At 31.2% G+C, this 23,612-nt stretch overlaps 3 protein-coding genes across 3 annotated transcripts; 2 read left to right on the top strand and 1 right to left on the bottom strand.

Annotated features, from left to right (window-relative positions):
- Positions 1-4,475: 4,475 nt before the first annotated feature.
- Positions 4,476-8,441, bottom strand: LOTGIDRAFT_205110 (hypothetical protein). The gene is made up of 6 exons (XM_009048779.1): positions 8,404-8,441; positions 8,054-8,222; positions 7,568-7,649; positions 7,078-7,175; positions 5,947-6,077; positions 4,476-5,630 (listed from the first exon to the last, which is right to left on the bottom strand). Exons 2-6 carry the CDS (start codon positions 8,151-8,153, stop codon positions 5,568-5,570), a joined length of 474 nt encoding a protein of 157 aa, XP_009047027.1. The 5' UTR covers positions 8,154-8,222; positions 8,404-8,441; the 3' UTR covers positions 4,476-5,567.
- A 1,480-nt stretch (positions 8,442-9,921) lies between these two features.
- Positions 9,922-11,379, top strand: LOTGIDRAFT_172202 (hypothetical protein; the record flags this gene model as incomplete). Its single annotated transcript, XM_009048780.1, has 1 exon — positions 9,922-11,379. The coding sequence occupies one exon, from the start codon at positions 9,922-9,924 to the stop codon at positions 11,377-11,379; it is 1,458 nt and encodes a 485-aa protein (XP_009047028.1).
- A 3,348-nt stretch (positions 11,380-14,727) lies between these two features.
- LOTGIDRAFT_205111 (hypothetical protein) lies at positions 14,728-23,580 on the top strand. The gene is made up of 3 exons (XM_009048781.1): positions 14,728-15,225; positions 19,820-19,973; positions 22,472-23,580. Exons 1-3 carry the CDS (start codon positions 15,062-15,064, stop codon positions 22,634-22,636), a joined length of 483 nt encoding a protein of 160 aa, XP_009047029.1. The 5' UTR covers positions 14,728-15,061; the 3' UTR covers positions 22,637-23,580.
- Positions 23,581-23,612: the final 32 nt, after the last annotated feature.

A 23,612-nucleotide genomic window follows, 5' to 3' on the forward strand; every position in this document is an offset into this window, starting at 1 on the left:
TGCTAAAGGCTTCCTACCAAACCTTACCCGCAAATTTTACGCCCGCTGATTGGTTAAATCAAGCTACACATTATTCAAATCAAAGCGTCACATGGTCAGCTGTTCACCGATCGCAGCCTTACTAGGTAACTATATTTGAATTCATTTTTCAAGCAGAAAACCAGTTATATACCCATCTCCAAACCTTTTAAGTAAATACAAATCAACGGTATAGTAGTTCAATTGAACAATAGATTTTATCAATTTATTCTCATTTATACACTTGGGTAGTATTTGTTTAGTTATTATCGTGGACTAACTTATAAAGACAATATAATTCTGATTTTGTCGTTATTGATAATCAAATACAACCAATCCTCGAGAGACATGTATGTCCATTCGATAATAATCCCAAAATTCCAATCAATCTACAGTAAATTTATTGTCTCATTAAGCAATGTGAACAGCAATAAGCACCGCTATTAAATTATACAGCGAATAAAAAGGAGCTTTAATTCACAAGTATGCGAGTTGCATCCGTTAAAGTTGAATATAAGATATATATATATATTATGCAAAATATAATTGAATGCCTGTATTGCATACCTTAAAATAATATTAATTGAATAAAGTTGTAGCATGAAGTAAGCTTCTGTTTAGTTTATATATGAAGTGTCAAATGTAATTAATTTGTTATTGATGTACAGATTAAAAAGATACGAGCTCTTGTTGGGTGTAAGGGATAACATCATAATAATATTATATATGATATTTGATAAAAGGATGCATGGTGATAATTATACAACATAATACATATAATTTTCGATAAAGGGGTGTATACTGATAATTATACAATTATTAATTACAATATCAACCATAGAGGGATAGTGGGGATGGGGATGGGGGACCGTTTATGCAAACCTTAAATCATGTACCATATAATATGCACAAAAAGTTAGTCCAAACTATGATTAATATCAGCCGATTGTCTGGTTTGAAAGCAAATTACATCCTACTGAAAAGCCACAATAATCATTCGTTGTGGAGTTTATTGGGTTAATGACTATAAATTTGCCAGAGTCAATGTTCAGTCTAAGTTACAGAAACTTTGGTAATCTGTAACCGCCATAAAGCAATTTATGGTTTTATTTATGCCGAACTAATGTATGAAAGTTATGGACTAAGATATTTTATAGATTCGCTATGATTATATTTCATTATTTATTGTCGACGTTTGATCCCTCAGATGAAACTAAACGACGAAGATATAAAGAGGTGATATTCATGCCATGGTTATCTCAATAAGCCAGGATTTTTCTTCCAAAACAGTGTTATCTTTTGAATGTGATAAATAGAATAATCGTGGCAAGTTTTTTTTAAATGAGTTAGAACTCTAAAGTTTGTTTGAGTCAAGATTAATTAAAAGAGAAATACATATTATAAAGGTGGGAGGAATTTTTTGATTTACAGACGGATGCTTAAAAATAATCGCTTGTATAAACTGTCATACATATTACACAATAATTCTCTTGCGACAGTCAATTAATCATTCAAATGTAAACTTAGATTCAATTTAAATAAAATGTTTATTATTTTATTTATATACACAGGAGAATTCTGTATTGGAATATTGCAGAGTAGATTACCACGGGTGAGCTAGTTCGTGAAGGAATTTCACATGAACACAGAACAATTATGAAAATCAGATTAATAGCAAGTCATTGAATTAGTCCTGATAGAAAACAGTTGTAGAACTAGAATTGAATCATAAACCCAGTATGATTCTAATTGATATTTGTGCAGCAATCTAATATTTTGTCTCTGGGGACAATCATATTTATTGACTAACCAGCTCAATCCGTCCGCCAGTAATATAATAACAGACCAGACTTCGACAACATTACTAATACATGTGTCCGAAAATGCCGATAAAACAAGGTAAAGTTTTTCTGACCCTATTCCATCCGACAACTGTCAAAATAGTTATCAGAGGCTGAAATGGAGGCAGACGTTTCTAACTGACGAATATATAGTAATTTGTTCTCCAAGTTTGAGACTTTAAATCGTATGTCCATTCTAAATGGTAGTATCCTTTTAAATATTCTTAATTCCAACCTCCACAGAGAATCTTCAATAGCAAAAGTCGTCGCGCAAAAACACAATTAGAAGAGTTGAAGAAATGTATCATATAAACTTGGCACGTTTTGCTAAATCAGGGGCAATAATTAAGATTCCTTAATATATTGAACTATTCTTACAGCTGGTCCGGGTTATCAATGTACAGCATGTTTTACCGAAATGTACCTATTTTATTGCATAGGAAGTAACTCTTAAATCACTTGTCGAAATTTTGTCAATATGAAGTCTTTTCAGATAGCATATTATAATGTTAGGTATTGCGAACTCTATCTTATACCTTGATATCTTAGAGGTATTGCAGTGATTGGATTGTACACTAGTAAATACAGCCAACTCAAGCCCTTGACAAAAAGACTGTAAACAATATGGCTGCGCAAGTAACTTCCAACCTTATAATCCAATTATTAGACTCAGTTCATAATACCTCGACGTAGTGCATCCCCTCTATGAAGAAATAATTGTACCACAAACATTAAGAGAATGTCAGGCAAGGTAATATACGCCCACTACCAGCTGTCAGAAATGACAACAAAGTCTTTAGTGGCTTAATAATATTATTTCAAAAAATCTTTAAAAAAACTCTGAAACAGTCCATCAAATTATCATTATATTAAAATATGAACAAGTTCTCAGCGACGTACATACAATAGAAATAACTCTGAAACTGTTCTTCCGATAATTACCAATTTTTAAAGTTGACCGAGATCTCATCAATATATACCTGCATACCAAGTTTGACCGCATCGTGCATACATGCCAAATTTGGCACGTTTTTACTTAGTCAAGGGCAATAACTCCGAAACCGTTCGTCCGATTATCATCAGTTTCGAACTTGACCGAGATCTCAACAATATATACACGCATACCATGTTTCATCAATAAAAATATGATATAAACTGTAATCTCTATCGTTTTCTACGAACCAAATTTATTTAGTCAAGAACAGTAACTGTTCATCCGATTATTACCAGAACGAACGGAAATGACGTACATGGAAATTTCCATGTGGGCCTATAAAAAAAAGTAAGCTTTGCCGTTAAATGAGAATGCTGAACATTGGTGAACAATAAAGTTGATCGTTTATGAATTATTTTATTTTGTATGAATTTATTTGTTAATAAAATATAGATGCATGCAATATACACATATAATATATTGAAAACCAAGTAACAAATATCACAATTATATAAAGATAATTACATATAAATGTATTGTTTCTGGGAAAGCTTATCTTTCTTTAAACCACTGTCCCCCATTATTATCATATTCATTATTATTTTATAACACTGCAAAAACCCCGAAGAATTGTGTATGAATATGAATATTCTACATAAAGAAAAAATCCATCCATATATTTTGCAGCTGACAAATAATCACACAGTCTCTAAAAACTAAAGTATTTTATCTTCTCTTTATCTTTTTCGTAAAGTTAAGTAAATGGATTTCAAATAAAGCCCGAAATGAAAAAAAAAAGCTGTAATTATGTCACAATCATGAATATTTATCATGTTTTGTCCTTAAATAACATCTATCTAAGCCTTGAAAAAACTGTTTTTTAGATAAAAGCACCTTTAAGAATATATACAGAAAAAAACATATTATATTCTATGAATATATACATTATATATATATCTACTGACTTGTTGACATATAGTGCCCAGAAGGTCATACACAAACCAAATTCAGAAGCATTAGTAGCAAGTAGGCTTGTTTCAGCCTTCAATCAAGGGAGAGAACTCTAGACTTCTTTTTGGAAAGCTGTTAAGAAAATTTAACAACTGTCAAACTTTAGAACTAGGCTTTCAGTTTATCATCATTTCAATCATTTATTCTAAATAATAAATCATCATACATTTATTATAAAGAACATATGAAGTAGAATTTAGTCTGAAAAAATCACCATTATAAACAGGCTATTAGCTAGTTTAGGTTCACATAATTCTGTTACAGTCAAATCTATGTAGTAGAAAAATGTCTATTTCAGATAATTCAAAACATAGGACATGATTATTACAAATTGATTCACTTGTATGAGGTTTCAAAACATTTGAGATGAAGTTAAAATATGGAGCAAGATTCCTTATTTACGAATAAAGAATAATCTGAAATTGAGTGAAACATTGATCCATCATATACACACTGAATAGTCAATACAGTATATTTTTCAGGAGACTTTAAGAGTAAATTATACTATAAAGGCAAAAGAATCAGAGGGGATGATTTATTTTGGCACAAATTCATAATTCTATAAGATTACCCTTATTTCCTTTGCTTAATTCATCATAAACTCAACAATACAGTATCATAGCTTTGAATTGTATCTCATCTTTGCAAAATTCAAGTTTTAAAAGCAATTAGGCAGAACACAGAGAAAGTCAGTTGGCAACATGATTAGTAACGAATCTAAAATATTATAATATTAACAATATTGCTCCTCACTTTAGTAACAATAATAACAAACAAGAGTGAATGAATGAATGATTGGACAAACAAATGAATGATAAAGAATGAAAGAATGGACAAACAAATGATAAATGAGATGATGAATGAATGAATGGACAAACAAAATGAATGAAATGATAAATGAAAGAATATTGAATGAATGAAAGCTGATAAAAGAATGAAATTAATGAATAAATGAGTTAATACATAAGGCCACAATATTTTTTGAGGATATATTATAGGTATAATATTGTTAAACATATTCATAAAGTTTATTGAGCACTAAAGGAACTTCAACCAGTATTAATCAAAATGAAACTGGCTGGATAAAGAGCTAATTTTGCAAGAAATATAATCATCCACAGATTTGCTCTACCATAGCTCGATTTCAACTAAAACTTATATGGTTATATGTGGTAGGGCAGCGCGGCTTGGTAAGATGTCCTGGTTTGCTGGGTATCTCGGGTCTGATGTCACTATAGTCGATATTAACAGATTTAAACGTATTTGTATGGAAAGCGGGCTAGTCGGAGTAGCCAGGCACCCCAGTCTGTAGACAAGGAACCTTGACTATCAGTGTCAGCTAGGTATTCATATAAGCCTCATACCTTCGATCATATTAAAAGGCAAAACTTTCAACCTTGGTAACCAAGCCAGCTTGATTTACAGGGCTAACCCTTTACATATAACCAGGCCCTAAGTAGAAGTGACAATGTCAAAATTTTTTAAGGCCGTTATAAGCTGTTGTGTTGTTAACACCTGTATAGAAGAATGTTAATTACACATCTGAGCTATGAGCTTTATTTTTATCACATTTCTAAATTTAATTTTTAAACTAGTTACAGATTGCTGTTTAAGTTGATATGAAAGAGATTTGGTCCTCTAATCCAAAATAATAAGGCAATATGTAAGCCTGAATAGAATTTGGAGTATGTAAAAAAGTGTGAAATGTAATAAAGAAGAGATTTGTCCTGTCAGCTGTATTGATACTATTAAACTACTATATATTACTGAGCAGTTGGAGTTGTACAGGCTTTACCAGTTCGACTCTCTAATATCAATCTGAAGGCCTGAAAAATAACATACTTCGTTTATTTGATTTTCACAAATAATGAATCAATCACTATATAACTACCAATATGTATGTTTGTATGATGTTCATCTTACTACATACCCTATTTCACAAAAACATAATTTAAAAGCCAAATGTAATTTCAAACAAACAATCTAACGAATTTATGTGTTTAAAATTTTCAATAAGCTTAATCTTAAATGAGAATCCAATCAAAATGGTTCATATCACCCATAGATATTTGCAGACAATGTTAGTACAAAAGTAATACTGTAATTTTGAAGAACAAGAAATAAAGAGTTATGTGCCCTTACCTTCAACATACCAGCAATCCAAAGTTTACCACATTTAGCACTTTCATCTTTTTTGATCTCCATTTTTAAAATTTGATAATCACCAAAACTATCTTTAAACCGAAGAGCTATACCTGTGACAATTTTCTGACCTATAATTTATTGAAAAGATATTGATAACCCTCTATTTGCCAATCTTTACTGAGACCTCAGAATTTTGTGATGTCATAATGAATGACATAATGGCAAACTGCATTTATGAGGTTCTATAACACTTTCTGGTAGAGTGTTCTAGAGAGTTCTTTACATGACGTCATTTGCTAGGTCACGTTGAGCAAATGGCAGCTGTGGGTGACCTTGAATAAGTCATCTTCACTCATAATTCCAGTCGACCAAGCTGTAAATGGGTACAGATAATACGGGAAAGATCAATACCAAATGGCTTGTCCAAGTACCAGCTGGCAGAAAGGATTCTAAACTGTGAACCTAAGTTAGTATCCTTTGTTCTTTCGTTTTGTGATCTTTGTTAAAACTTTTTCACCATTAAAATCAGTTTTACTTTTATGTAAATAAGTCCAAATATACCAAGTAAATTGGTACATTAAAGTAACATGATTTTATAGAAATTATACTTTGACAAGCTCATGCCCTAATCACATCGATAGTGAATTAAACTACAACAAAAGCCACTATTACACTGTACTAAAGTGAATGACAGCTATTGATATTATGATCTGATAAATGAATGATGATGACACTGAATCTTTTAAAGGATTTACACCTGGTATTACCTTGCAGTTCTCCTGCTAGCAAGAAATAATAACGATAAGAATAAATGCCAATAATTATAGTATTATTACAGCCATTTGCCATCAGAGACTGATCTTGCACTAGAAATACACATGTGAGATCCAAATCTTTAAAACATAAGTTAGCATAGTCTGCATTTCAGATCAAGAGCAAAGTAAATAGACAAGTTACTATAGCAATAGACATCCTTTTGTCAACTAGTATTATATTTAGTCCATGAAATACCTTTGTTTTGGGTCCAAATATTTTTTAAGCAAGGCCAAAAATTTTGCATAAAGTTATGTAGAGATAAATCAAATCAATAAATTACAATGATTTTGTGCTATGGCCAAATTTACTTACCAAGTTGATTAGCCTCAGATGATATAATATTGATTGTGTCAATTTCTTCTAATAATATAGAATCCATTTTAGAATGCTCCCCTTCAAACACTAGATATCTACAAATATATACGTTCAGATATTACATCTATCTATTTCAGTTATTGATGGTGTTTGGACAGAAATAATAACTTCAAGTCTACCTGATTTGATATGGCATACTTTCTATAAAAAAAATTAATTATGAACAAACTACGTAGGTAACTTAAGAGATTTTATGTAAATAAATTTTACTTTTATCAAGGTTCAAATGATTGTATCACAATTTCAAGCAGTTTGATTCAACCGGGGTCAAGGACTAGTTGACAACATCTAGCCATTGATGGGTCAAGTGATTGTCATCATTTATTCATGATTATTTGAAAAGAAAGGTTGAGTTTGAAGTCACCTTTCATTAGGACAAAGCTGCAGATAAGAATTAAATATTAGCTAAGTTAATTTGATTACCTACCTTTGATCTGAAGCTAATTTACATAAATATGATGTACTGATTTCAGAATCATCACTACCTTCTGTTATCATGAACTCACCTCCTGTCAAATATCAATCAATCATGCTAGTAACTTATGATTTAAGAGCATTGTAAATAGGTTTTCTAAACTTTTTATGTATGTCCAGGACATTGATAGCATTGATTTGTACCATGTCAATTTCACTAAAAAGGAGCATTATATGGCAGAGCTATCACAAAGGCACTTAGAAATTATAAGCGGCCTTTGGGATAGTGATAGTCATATACAGTTAAACATTTCTAATATTACAGGAACTACAAACATCTGATAGAATATTGGATTGATGAAAAACAACACGTTTAATGTGAAAATCCTCAAACTTTGGAGAATCCAAATTACTACTTGTATTTATGTGAATATCATAAAAGTCAAACATTCAAAATAAGATGATAAATAATTAAATCAAGAAAATTTATCCAACTAACCACTTAACAATGTCTTCAAATGTTTATCAAAAAACTCGTTTTCTTTGCGTGTGATTTCTGAACAGGAAGAACATAGTCTAACAGGATCAATAAAACTCATTCTAGGCAGAGCAAGTTTATTATCACAGCAACTATTACAATATATATTACCACATCTTCGACAATGGTGCTGAAATATCAGAGCATTCATATCAACTTCTCAATTTCTCCATTCAATTTTATGGGCCTACAAGCTGGTACATTACATAACTTATTTCAAATGTTCATTTTCATATTATATCAATAGGCTTTGTAAGAGAAAGATGCTAAAGCACAACAATAAAAACAGAATCAAAATGTGGTTAACATACCCTTCTTCTTATAAAATCAAACTTGGACTGACAGGAACTGTTCATACAATAACCACACTAAACGAGATAAAATGACATTAATATTTACATAGGACCAAATATTTTAAGTAACATTTTCAATTATGTTGGCCAAAATGTAAAATCAACAATATTTTGGACTTATTTAACTTTTTAATACTGATTCTGAGTTCTTTTATACCCTGAACCTATTGGTAAAGGTTTGTCAGACCAAACAGTTCTGGGACAGTTCTACATCTTATATTTTAAGAAGGTTTTCGAGTTTGTTAGGTAACCTTGTACAATGATCTGTTATTATTCATTATACATAATGACTGCAAAAGTGCAAGGCCTGCAAGCCATCAGTTGTGAACATTATTTCAAAAGACCTATATCAGTTGACTAACTATTTAATCAACAAACAAGTTTTAAGTTATCATCCATAAATTGTCTGCCAAAACCACACTAGTAGAATACCATTTTTAAAGTATTAAAAACTTCCATTTGATTTGATTTGCAGTCTACCGTACAAAAATAACATCATCAGTGACACTGACGTGGGGCGTAAATCAAATGGATTTATTGACAGCAGCATGGGGAAGTTTGAAAAGAATTCTCACTTCACTGTCCAGTTTCCATTCTGGTTCAGGCAATGTGAAACAGCTCAAATGTCGGTCCTGCATAGAAACCATTCGCAATCCACTTCTTGACTTGACAAGCTTCTTGTCAGTGGTAGCCATTTTCTCGATTTCTTGATTAACCAGGCGTTTCATGTGAAAAACGCATGCAAACTTTTTGTTTTTGGATAATCGAAACTAAAGCCCTGAACCAACTTCCGGTGTCATGGTGGACAATGACGGATAAATTATTTAAAAAAAAAACAAAACAAATGTCACTTTTATTACTTATATAAGAATAATTATAAGGAAAGTCTATCTAATCGATTAAAATAATGTCACATTGATGTTTGAATTTTCGATTTCAATTGCTAATTAAACTACCTTTGAACATATACACCTTCATCCACATTTTTTTATCTTGTCATAAATTATCGTTGATAATCCCATCTATTGATAATCATAGCATCTCCATGGGCCATTCATATCCTTAGTTTTAATCTTATCAGTATGTCCATGGAAAATATTTGGATATGTTTATTGTTTGTGTTGACAACATTATCTTCATGTTGTTCACAAGGTGATGCTTTTCTTATAATTCTATATCCTTCCTTCCTTCCTACATGTATGCCTAGGCCTATACTAGACTACATATCAACAATTTGTGAAATAACTTACAATTGGCAGTGTCAATAGAATTTCCAAGATTGCACATGTTCAATACAAGACCAGCAATTTTTTGAGGTTACCAAACAAAGTGTGTTATGTTTGAATTTTGAAGAGACTTTCCTCTAGACATAATTGAAGTAATTGGAACTGATGTTTTAAAATGATATTACTTTATCATTCGTCCAAGTGTCAAAGCAATATCTATAATAGTTGAAGGTTAACTTATCTGTTTATGATGTCTTTTCTTGATTCAGAATGGACATGGTTGAATGGTGAAAATGTGGGCAACTCTCCCTCAACGTTTGAAAGTCCTGGATCAAGGAGTGGAAGCACATCGTGGAGAGACACAAATGGTGATGTTTGGTTATTTGGTGGAAGAGGTTTCTCAGATTTAATCAGAAAAAAGGCATTTCTTTTGAATGACTTATGGAGATACAACATTCATACAAATAAATGGACATTGGTTCACCCTGGTTCAGTGTCCACCACTGGAGGAACTGTTGAATTTCGGGATTTGAAATGTCCCTCCCCACGTCAGTTAGCCACTAGCTGTGGAGTGACCAATACAACTCTGATAATATATGGAGGACAAGGAAAAGGTGATAAATCTCTGGGCGATACATGGGTGTATTTTATTCCAAAACAGAGATGGTTGTTATTGGATAAATCACAGATACAAAGTGAAAATGAGACATTAGTAAATACTACTAGTTCAACTGATGCTGAAACTCTAGCACCAGTACCAAGAAGTGATGTGGTTTCTTGGTGTTTGGGTGAAAGAATGGTTATATTTAGTGGTTTAGATCAAAATAATCACATTCTTCATGACATGTGGATATTATCATTAAAAACTTTGAAGTGGAAGGAAATTATTTATATGACTGAAATGGGCAAAAATCAAAGCTTGAATATTTTACCCCGAATTGGAGCAACTAGTTGGGTCTTGAAGAAAAAAATATTATACATGTTTGGAGGAAATACTAAAAATTCCAGTTTTTCTCTACATTCTACCAGTGGATATATTTCTGATTTGTGGAAGTTTAATTTAACAGATTTTAAATGGACCAGGATATATGGAACAAGTCAGCTAGAGACTACAGGTGTTTACAGTACTCAGTTTAACTCCAGTTATAAAACACACCCTGGAAGCCGACAAGGTGCTTTAGGCTGGGTTGACTCTAAAGGCTCTCTGTGGCTTTTTGGTGGTGATGGATTAGACAGACTTCCATCTGGAACATTTAAACAATCAAAGCTTCTTTCAGATGTATGGAGATTTCAAATCCATACTAAAATATGGACATGGATGGCTGGGAGTAGTGATGGAGAGGCTGATGTAGAATATGGCATTAAAGGGGAGGCAACCAGTGAAGCATTAATTGGAGGGAGATGTAGAAGTAATGGATGGACAGGAAGACATAATAAGTTTTATATATTTGCTGGTTTAGGACATGATAAATACAACCAAGATGGCTATTTAAATGATTTGTGGTTGTTGGATGTGAATGGAATTTTAAACTCTGGGAAACCAGTTTGGTATATTGTGTTCTTTGTATTTTGTGTTGTTTCCATTATCTTGATCATAGTGGCCCTATCATTGTTTACTAAAGACAAATATAGTAACAGTTCATTACTGTTTAAAAGCAGATATGATAATGATATCAAATATTCCCACTTACCAACTACAGGAGATTGAGGACATGAGTACTGAAGACTTTGTGCTTTTGCTTTGCTGATTTTAAGCAATTTTTTCTTGTCGTTCGAATGTGTGAATATTAGTCATGTCTCACAGATGCGTGCATATACAGAAGTTTCCTATCCTAGCAATATGATAAGGTTTTTCACTACAAGACTACATTATTGCTGTTGTTGCTTGCCAAACTCTCTTCATAGTCCTGTATTGATGTTTTCCTTGTATTTATTACTAGATAGACTTAATAATTTCACGTATTAATGTTTAACATATCAAACAGACCTTGTGATATTTCTTATTGCCATTCACTTTTAACATTTTTGTTTACATTTGTTCTTAATTTTGTTCTTAAAAATAAATAATAGAATATTTTTTCCATTGTGCTTGATGAACATTTTTAAGAACTTGTTCATTCTTGTTAATTCAAATGTTGACTAGACATCTTATGTGTACAGTTTAAATAGTATATGATTTACTACAAACTTCACCTAATATTTTATATAGTTCAAATATTCTAGGATTAACTACAAACATGACATTTCATAGTTTAGATATTCCATGATTTACTACAAACATCATCATATATACATTAGATATTTCAATGATGTACTTAAGCATCACCTTAAATACTCACTGATTCACCCCTAACATCCTTTATAATTTAGATATATCATGAATAACCACATAAAGATACATCATCTTGTATAGTTTATATATTTAAAGATTTACTACAAACATCATCTTATAAAGTTTAGATATTTCAAGATTTACTACAAACATCATCTGATATAGTTTAGATATTTCAAGATGTACTACACACATCGTCTGATATAGTTTAGATATTTCAAGATTTACTACAAACATCATCTGATATAGTTTAGATATTTCAAGATTTACTACAAACATCATCTGATATAGTTTAGATATTTCAAGATTTACTACAAACATCATCTGATATAGTTTAGATATTTCAAGATTTACTACAAACATCATCTGATATAGTTTAGATATTTCAAGATTTACTACAAACATCATCTTGTAAAGTTTAGATATTTCAAGATTTACTACAAACATCATCTGATATAGTTTAGATATTTCAAGATTTACTACAAACATCATCTTGTAAAGTTTAGATATTTCAAGATTTACTACAGACATCATCTGATATAGTTTACATATTTCAAGATTTACTACAAACATCATCTTGTAAAGTTTAGATATTTCAAGATTTACTACAAACATCATCTTGTAAAGTTAAGATATTTCAAGATTTACTACAAACATCATCTGATATAGTTTACATATTTCAAGATTTACTACAAACATCATCTTGTAAAGTTTAGATATTTCAAGATTTACTACAAACATCATCTGATATAGTTTAGAGATTTCAAGATTTACTACAAACATCATCTTGTAAAGTTTAGATATTTCAAGATTTACTACAAACATCATCTTGTAAAGTTAAGATATTTCAAGATTTACTACAAACATCATCTGATATAGTTTAGATATTTCAAGATTTACTACAAACATCATCTGATATAGTTTAGATATTTCAAGATTTACTACAAACATCATCCTATATAGTTTATATATTTCATGATTTACTAAAAACATCATCTTATATAGTTTAGTACAAACAACATCTTATATAGTTTAGACAAAAAGCATCTTATATAGTTTAGATATTTCAAGATTTACTACAAACATCATCTTATATAGTTTAGTACAAACATCATCTTACATAGTTTAGATATTTCATGATTTACTACAAACATCATCTTATATAGTTTAGTACAAATATCATCTTATATAGTTTGTATATTTTATGAGTTACTACAAACATCATCTTATATAGTTTAGTACAAACATCTTCTTATATAGTTTAGATATTTCAAGATTTACTACAAACATCATCCTATATAGTTTATATATTTCATGATTTACTACAAACATCATCTTATATAGTTTATATATTTTATGATTTACTACAAACATCATCTTATATAGTTTAGTACAAATATCATCTTATATAGTTTATATATTTCATGATATACTACAAACATCATCTTATATAGTTTATATATTTTATGATTTACTACAAACATCATCTTATATAGTTTAGTACAAATATCATCTTATATAGTTTATATATTTCATGATATACTACAAACATCATCTTATATAGTTTATATATTTTATGAGTTACTACAAACATCATCTTATATAGTTTAGTACAAATATCATCTTATATAGTTTATATATTTCATGATTTACTACAAACCTTAATCTATATAGTTTATATATTTCATGATTTACTACAAACCTTAATCTATATAGTTTATATATTTTATGATTTACTACAAACATCATCTTATATAGTTTAGTACAAATATCATCTTATATAGTTTATATATTTTATGATTTACTACAAAAATCATCTTTGTAAGACATATAGAAGCAGGAAGGTCAACATTAAGAACACAAGTTTGATGGATATACTACTTCTAGTTTTATTACACACTACGTTTCGAAACACATACAGGTAACTTGTAAAAATAGATAACTTGTGATCTTAATAGAACAATAACATAAAATCTTTTAAAAAGTTTATTTAGTTCATGATTTACTACAAACATCATGTTATATAGCTAAACTATTTCAAGATCATACAAACATCATCTAAAAATGGATCATAAATGAACATCATGCCATGCTGAGTAATGCAGGGTTTTTTGGGTAAGGTAGGTCATGGAAGCCATGAATATATATATATATATATATATATATATTACATTTGTTTCTTTGAAATTTAAAACATTTGACTGTCTGAATCAGGAACAAAACGAAAGTGACTGTATATGTACAAGTTTCAAGAATACTGTCTATTTTAATACTCTGATAATAGGCTAACCGTGTTAAAATGACATATAAAATAATAGAGTTTGAGTTAGATCTTACAGGCATTAGTAATCCAATAGAGAGATTTCTTTTTCGTCTTTAATTTCAACTTATTTAAATAATGAATAGGGAAGATTGTTTATATCTTATATAATATAACTGTATACACAATATTACTAACATCACTGTGGTCTTTGTTAAAATGATATATTATTATACACGTCACTGTCATAGTAACATTGTATCGTCTGAAGCACACTTCCCACTTCTAGTTTGCCTTCTTATAAGATAAGATAAATAGTGTGTCAAGGTAGAGGAAACCAGGATTTATTTACTAAATTTAGGCCACTATCATTAATATACTATATATATCGTGCTCTAGCCGATTAACTCTTTGCTTATATATGTGTTATTCATTTTGTGGCCATGTACCGTGCCAATAGGATCATATATTCTAAGTTCGTGAATACTTGCAGCTAGTGCCAAGGTTCCTCCATTCATAGAATAACTTTACTAAATATAGCGTGAAGTCGTTATTGATGGACAGAGTTGAACTCTACAAGCATATTGATTCGCTGCTAAACACTGGGTGATATATAAAAGTGTATTAAAATTGACTTGTCACAGCATTATTGGAATTTTCAACAGTGTCTTGAGTAACAAGTTTATTAGTGGGCGGTTCTGCGTTGACTAGGAATCGTACTGGGAATCGTTCATATCTCTGTTGTCATTTATCAATGTAGCAGGATATAATTCTGATGTATTAAACATACCAGAACTAATGGAGAATTTTAAAGTGACGTTTTCTATTAAAAGACAAGACACCGACGAACCAGTGGTGCACAAAGTAGATGGACAGAGATTTGCCAGATGTCATACAGTCAAATTAAATGTGAATACAACCTATACAATAAATATCACAATCCGCCCTGAACTTGTTTTGAGGTAGGTGAATCTCAAACAGAGTATATAATCTTGCATGTAGAAAATATCAGTCATGTGGATCAAAGGTTACATATCAAATGGGCTCGAACACTTTATAAGAATCAAGATGCAGGTGAGTGAGAGATGTAATATCAGAGGTGAAGACAGTGCACTGATTCAGTCGTGCTCTTTTGACACAACTTGTTTAACCTTTGGTCTGAATAATGTCAGTGCTAATTGCCTCAAGTAATTGAATATCTGGTGTCATTTTAATACGATCTGCACTTAAACTTCGACCCAATTGTCACGTTATATTGCACATTTTAACCTTTGAAATAGGATCAAAATTCAAATGTAATATGATTTGAAATACACACAATGCAATATTGTATAATTTTTAAATGCTATTTCACATTGCTTCCATTGTTATATTTGGACTAAGATGATAATAAGTCATATCTATTTTGAAATTTAGTTTAATTGTTGTCCTCAGGCACGGAGATTTAATCTTACTCGTGGTTTACTTTCAATGAAATAACTTAAATTTCCACATGTAAAAATTATATCTATGTATGTTTTTATATGTATAAACAATTTATACGCCTCACTGACCCTGAATATGTAGAACTATAATATAAAACATATGATTAAGTACATATACATTATTTAATCAAAGTATGATTCTTTTAAGGGAGATTCGCCTTACGCTTGGCCATTCGTACCCCAGTCTCAGAAACGGAATTTTCTTAGCTAAGTTAGTCAGTGAAAGTGTTTTCGGCTAACCATGAGAAATTTTAGCCTTCAAATCCATGTGTGTCCAGAATTATCTGCGTTTGACGACTCGTCTTTTTTAATATAGAAAAGACATATATAGAAAAGGGAAGTTGAATTTCTAGTTTGAAGTATATTTGAAGTGATTATATACGATTTTTGTGTAGTTCTAGTACTTCTGAGCATTAATTCAATATATGCAAGCCCCAAATATGTTCCCGTAAATGGTTAACCATGGCCTTTAAGTGACTGAAAATACACACAAAACCTCTTTTGAACCCGTTAGGTCCAAATGATTGGTTATCAGTCTCTAATTTCTTTAATATGCTAACATAGCAGATAACTTATAAGCCGGTATTTATTATAGTTTAACCTTTGCCCTCTATCATGTAATTTGAATATAATCAGAATTCTATTGAACTTCTTATTCAAATGTCAGATCGATAATTCATATACCAAATATTGTTGATAGGAATAGAAATACTTTCAAAGAATCGTGAAATGTCTTTTATGTGGCAAAACGATAATTTGTTTTTAATAACGTTCAATTATTAGTAGAACGTTTAACATCTGTATGAGATATAAACAACTAGCATCTGTATGAGATATCAACATCTAACATCTGTATGAGATATAAACATCTAACATCTGTATGAGATATAAACATCTAGCATCTGTATGAGATATCAACATCTAACATCTGTATGAGATATCAACATGTAACATCTGTATGAGATATCAACATCCAACTCCTATATGAGATATCAACATCTAACATCTGTATGAGACATAAACATCTAGCATCTGTATGAGATATCAACATCTAACATCTGTATGAGATATAAACATCTAGCATCTGTATGAGATATCAACATCTAACATATGTATGAGATATAAACATCTAGCATCTGTATGATATATCAACATCTAACATCTGTATGATATATCAACATTTAACATCTGTATGAGATATCAACATCTAACTTCTGTATGAGATATCAACATCTAACATCTGTATGAGATATCAACATCTAACATCTGTATGAGATATAAACATCTAACATCTGTATGATATATCAACATCTAACATCTGTATGAGATATCAACATCCAACTCCTATATGAGATATCAACATCTAACATCTGTATGAGATATCAACATCTTACTCCTATATGAGATATCAACATTTAACATCTAAATGTTTACTGAAATTGTCAAATATGGTGATTGGCGATGCATTAAAAATATTGAACATTGGATGAAATCCCACATTAATGTCTCTTATGTAATATATATAATCTCGCAACACCAGACCTGTTGATATTGTAACTCAATTTAATTTCATTTAAAAGTCACGCCATATACCAGGTTGTTTTAATATTATATATATTAAAAGACAATCGATAAAGCTATTCTGTTTAATTATTCTATTCTATATATTATATTTATACGTCTATATCATTATCTTTCCATGACTGATTTATGCTGTCTTCGTTGTGCCCTTCTTTGATTTGGCAGGGATGTTTTACTGATTTTCTATTTAGTATTTCGACTGATGGATCGAGTATACTTCATAAATAACGTGTATATATCATTTTGACCTCAGAATAGACAAACATGCACGATAATTATTTGCATTTTAGGCAATAAAGGAATTTTCAAAATTTAAGATTGAAACAACTATGTATGTCTTAAACGTTTCACACTGAGCAAACAGTAAAGTAAATAATCTCCGAGTAAACCAACATCCTTATCTACATCTTTATACAATATGTTCTTTTTCATTGAATTAAAATTATGACCTTCCTTTTAAAATAAATTCTGTGTTTATTTTCGAGTTAATCTTCCGTGTGGTGGTGTATTTATGTTTTAATTAAAATTGTTTAAGATATTGTGTAAGGCTGTAGAATACTGAAACAGTATCATATGTATTTTAACTTTTCATGGTATAAAAGATGTTTCATGTCCTTCAGATCTTTATCCAAGGGCACTTACTTGATTTATATGTAACCTACTCGTTACCGTATCCCAATGCACATAATAAGTATATACATAGTGAGCACATCCTGTTCAGAATTTTCTCTAAATAAAATAAAAATAGGGTCTCAGTGACCCACTCGTCTACAATGTTTTATTTTGAATTTGTGGAGAAATATGTCAGGATAATGGTATGCCAGAACTATTTTAGAACATATCTATGTGGTTTATAAATTGTTATAACCTAACCTGGCGTCTTAACGAATGTCGCGTAATAAATTATTAAGAAAGAAAACCAGTAAAAGAATTGTAAAGGAACCATTGATTTCTCTAGTCTGACACCACAGGAATCAATACAAACTTCATTTCTAAATTTCTACTCCAGTTAATGAAAATCAATAAGGTTTTCATGACAGTAAATAATAGTTTTTAGTGGAAAATAACCTGGAATTATGAACCTGTATGCCGTGAGATTTTCTTTCAATTATACTAAATCATTGCTTATAGCCTGATTTCCTTCCTATATTGGTTGATTATTTTGAGGCAGGGTATATCAATTACAAAACAAGCAAATCCAAAATATGAAAACAGAAAGCATTATGTGCTTGCTCTTTAAGAGGAAGATTTCGGTATTGACACAAATAGAATATAAATAGTATGGACTCGTGACCGATCTAAAAACCTATTAATTATGATCAGATCAATTAGTCTTAACTTGTCCCTGATAGACATTATAATATTGATGGTGACAAGTGAAGAGTTAGAACTTGATGTCTGGGGATTTAAGATATAAATTTTCATTACGAGTTATATACGACATAATCTGAAGACATGCTTAAACAGCTTATAGCATTCTTCCTTATTAACTTTTAGGGGACGTATATACGGATGAACCCCAAAGCTATCTGTCGCAGGAAAATATTTCTCATCATTCATTCAGCTTCACCATGCAAAATGATTGACACTGCCTCATAACACCCGATACTACTCTACGACTTGGTTCATCAATTCACCACCATTTTTGTTTTGAGGCTTCAAGTAACTAATAATACTGTGACTGTGGTCAGATTATTATGAAACGTAAAAGGAATGTTCATTGTCAATATAGTACTGCTGAGTTGATCATTTGATACAATATATTTATTATAGTGACAGGTTGTTATCTTTTCTCCTTTTTACCCCATTAGTTTTATATAATAACCAGTTGAAAAATCGATAACACCAATAGTCTGCATAATTTCATTAAATTCACATCTATAATGATTTCTATCATTAATCATTGTTTTAAAGGGACTGTAAAGAGGTTTCCTAAAAAATTTATGTTTATTGGGAACACTGAAACTATCAATTTGAACAATTTCTAGTTTCAATCAGATGTCTGTGGTTCCTGCAATTTCACTAAACGTAAGTGTTTCTTAGTGTCACTTCGCGATTAATGACGTCATCAAATACTTAGTTTTAGTGGCATTGCATGAACCACAGAATGATGTCTGAATGAAAGTAGAATGGAGCAAATTGATGCTATCAGTGTCCTCGATACAGATACAAAATTTGGAAAACCTCTTTATAATCCATTTAAATAGTTATATTGCTGATCTATAGCAAACTTACAATTTATTTTCTAACAAAAGAATATAGACTACCAAAAATATAGCACAATAAATAAATCAGTTTTCTGAACTCTCTATGTGGAATGTTTGGTTGACAAACCTAGTTGTGCAAAAAGAAAAAAATCTTTTAGTTTCATGAAAATCACAAAATATTCTAAAAAGGTCAAAGTTTGTGAATCGCTAAAATAGCTCATCTCAATGTCTTTGATAAAACATTTCTATGGGTGATCATTAGATGAATCATTTTGTTCTTTCAGAGGTTTACATATCCAAGGTGAAAAACTAGAATTCACAAGAATCAAACCAGATAAAATAGAAGACGATGGTAGTCGGTTCCAAGCTGCTTGGACTTCCACTGGTTGTACTATTAATAAAAGTGGCGATAGAAAAGATATTGTTGTTCTGTTAGAGGTAAATATAAGAAAATTTTAGGATTTTTCCCCAGAGATATTGAATAAAGCCCTTTGAAACATATCACTAGATAGTTAGAACATTGCAATATGGTAATACATCTCATCGAAATCAATCTTATAAAAAGTAGTAACTATTTTCCCCAAAAGTTTTCTAACACGGTCCCGTTCAAATGATGTAAGTTTGAACCAAAACTTATTCTTTCAGTTAACTCATACGAAAAGAAAAACATTCGTGTTGAGTTTCAGTTACCCTGTGCTCTTTCTTTCTAGAAGGAATTGACCCTATGTCTGGACAATCATCGTTCATGGGATAGGCATTTACGAGGAGACTCCCCCCAGCCTAAAGGGTATACGAGTAGTATAAAATCATTCTCTTTTGTTAATGACCATCATCGCTGATAAAGATTCTGTGTTTGTTAAATATATTAAAATTTTTAAAATTGATTTACATCTCACTGTATCCTTGAATTAATAAATTAATCGTTGAAAATTGATATGAGATATTCTACACAAAATCCTGACAAATTACACCAATATTCTGGTTGTAATGGTACAATAACTGAACATGATTGACATCTTGTTGTTAGATTTATATGTAAATAGAAGGAAATGATCAATAATTTAAAGAGAATGACATATAAACTGATGAAATCGTGTGATGAGAGTTCTGAGAATAACCATTTCCTTGAGGATATAGATTTAGTAATAGAGACATGAAACTAATCTATCTGTTATGTCTGAAAATGATCAATAAATCCTACCTATGATGTAAACATTTACGTTTGATGAACTTGGAATGATTCAGCTTGATGTACAATACTAAAAACGTCCAAGGGGTAAAGTACCTAATTCTGGTTACACCCTAAAACGACCATTGCTTTTCCCGTCTTTTTTCCATTGCTCAAAGACATACTGCCCGTCTACTCTACGCCTGAAAGAAAAGAGAGCCTCATAACAATGCTATAACTGACAGAAAACAGTGAAGTGACAGCAACATGAAAAGCTTCATCAGTTGCGACATGACAAAGTCCTCCTATTCCCAAACATGCGTCTGCTATGTCTGAAGTCGATAAAGATACCCAATATGTGTTCATTATCTCTGCTCTTTGTATCACACTACAGTCTATATTTCAAGTTAGATTCACAAACTGACTCAAGTCCATGACATAAACGAAAAGCTATTTACTACATGAAAATGTCATTGTAGCCATGACATCGGGCCGTTGTGGCAAGTTTCATGAGAGCAGCATTTGATATTTTATTGGGTTAGCAGTGTGACCGAAGAAGGCCATGATAGATGGTTAATGAAATTAAATGAAAAAAGGGTAGATTATGAATACAGGTTATGATAGCAGTACAGGTTTTGATAGCGTAGGTTTTGACAGCATCAGGGTTTGTCAGTTAGAGGTAATGACAGAAGCAGGTTATAACGGCGGAAGGTTATGTCAGCAGTAGGTTTTGACCAAAGCAGGTTATGACAGAAGAAAATTATGACAGAAACTATGCAAGTTATGTTATGCAAGCCGTGGCAACAGTAGGTGGTGACATCAGTAGGTTATAACAGCGGCAGGTTATGACGGCAACAGGTAATAACAGCAGTAGGTTATGACAGTAGCGGGATATGACGGAGGCAGGTTATGACAGTAGTAGGTTATGATAGCAGTATGTTTTAGCAGTTGTAGTAGGTTATTACAGCATCAGGTTTGACAGTATCAGGTTATGATAGCGACAGGTGATGAAAATGGCAGATTATGACAGGGGCAGAAAATGACAGTAGTAGGTATTGACAGCGGCAGATTATGACATCAGTGGGTTATGTCAGCGGCAGGTTATGGTAGCGGTAGGTTATGCCAGTTGCGGTTTTTTGAAGCAGTAGGTTCACGATGAGCTAATACGAACTTCGTCTTATGCAGCCAATCAGAACTCTCCACAGGAGGACTGTAAACATTGTTTAGTAATGACTTGACATACAGTAGGTTAGGCAAGCCATGACATCAGTGAGTAATGTCATCAGTAGGTTATGATATCGGCAGGTTATGATAGCAGTAGACTATGAGAAAATTCCAATACGACGTAGTTACAACGTGTCCCAATGTCTCCCTGAATATCGATTTTATCAATCTTTACCCATGAATAGAAAATCTAATGACTCAGAATCGTATTGCTAATTTGGTAAATTGTGTTTCAATGTTGTTCCTTAATTCAAACAACAGTGTCTCAACTACCACATGCAGTGGTTGAACCAAGTCTACCGGCTCTCAACCCTAAGGGCGCCTCCAGAAAAAATGCAGGAGAGCATAATTTATGTTAAAGAAAACCCACTTAGTCCACGGGTACCCACACATCTAGTTGATCCACTGTTTCAATCGTATTCTATAAATTAATATCACAAGATCCAAACCAACAGGGACGAAAATAAAGCTAACCAACCAGCAGCCGCAATCGAAGAAGAATCCTCCAAACTTGGTTAATGTGAACTATAATTTTATATTTCAGTTTGATAATTTGATCACCATGACGACATCAATTCAAGTGAAGTTTTATGAAGATAAGGAAAGCAACCACGCGAAATGGGGAAATCCCTTGCATACTATAGAATATGATTGTGGTGTTAAAGAAGGACAGACGTTTGTTGATATTATTAAAGAGAAATACTTCTGATATTCACCCAACGGTTCATACTCATCATAAGATGTTCAATAATTTAGTGCACGTCACCTTTAACTAAGTTTTTTCTTTTATGGAGGTTGATTCTTGCCTAAAGTCAAATTATCTTATGGTATTAAGGTCGCATATCTCTTGCCTTTTATACAATAATATTTCGCATGTGAAATCTTTGATGAAATCATTATAACAGACTATCAATAAAAGTGCATAATATGATTTTATATAGGAAGTATATCAAAATAATAGTTTGGTAGTTTAACTTTTGTTCATGTAAAAATGGCTTATTCTTTGAGCATTGGTCCGTTTTTCAGAAAAAGATTGTAGAAAGATTTATTGCATATATATATGAATGCTTGAATCCATATAGCTTTTTATATATCAGAAGCACTATGTAAGTTCATGGGAATGCATTTTATATCTATGCACGACGATTTATGTGGGAACTTTGTTATAAGTTTTTGATTTTAATGACTGAGGAAAATTTATCCATATAATAATATTAATATTATTATAGGTTTTGGCTATTGTGGCTATGAAATATGTAACCCATCAATTTAGCGCCGATGTCTGGTGATCAACTGCCTGTGTGTATAGTATTCTTCAATATAGTGTTGCCACTCTAAAGTGATTTTATGATAATCAAGAACAACAATGGTTGTGCGAGACATTCTTTAATATATGAAAGAAAATCTGTCTTAAAAGACAACATTGTGCTGTGAAATAAAAGGCAAATATTAACCTGAATCAGCCTTGTCCATTCTTAAGGGATGTGTCATTGTTTTCTAATTATGAATAGTTTTATAGTATTTTGTTCATTTCCTTTTTGTGTTGCTCAACGTCTTGTACTCTTTATCATCTGGACACAAGCCTTCTGAACAATATATTTCAGTTGTTAAATGATTATATAGAATACATAGAATAATAAACTATTCCGTGTTATGACTTTACTTTTATACCCATCTCCACACCA

This window comes from Lottia gigantea, assembly GCF_000327385.1.
Source record: "Lottia gigantea unplaced genomic scaffold LOTGIsca_128, whole genome shotgun sequence".
Taxonomy (NCBI): domain Eukaryota; kingdom Metazoa; phylum Mollusca; class Gastropoda; family Lottiidae; genus Lottia; species Lottia gigantea.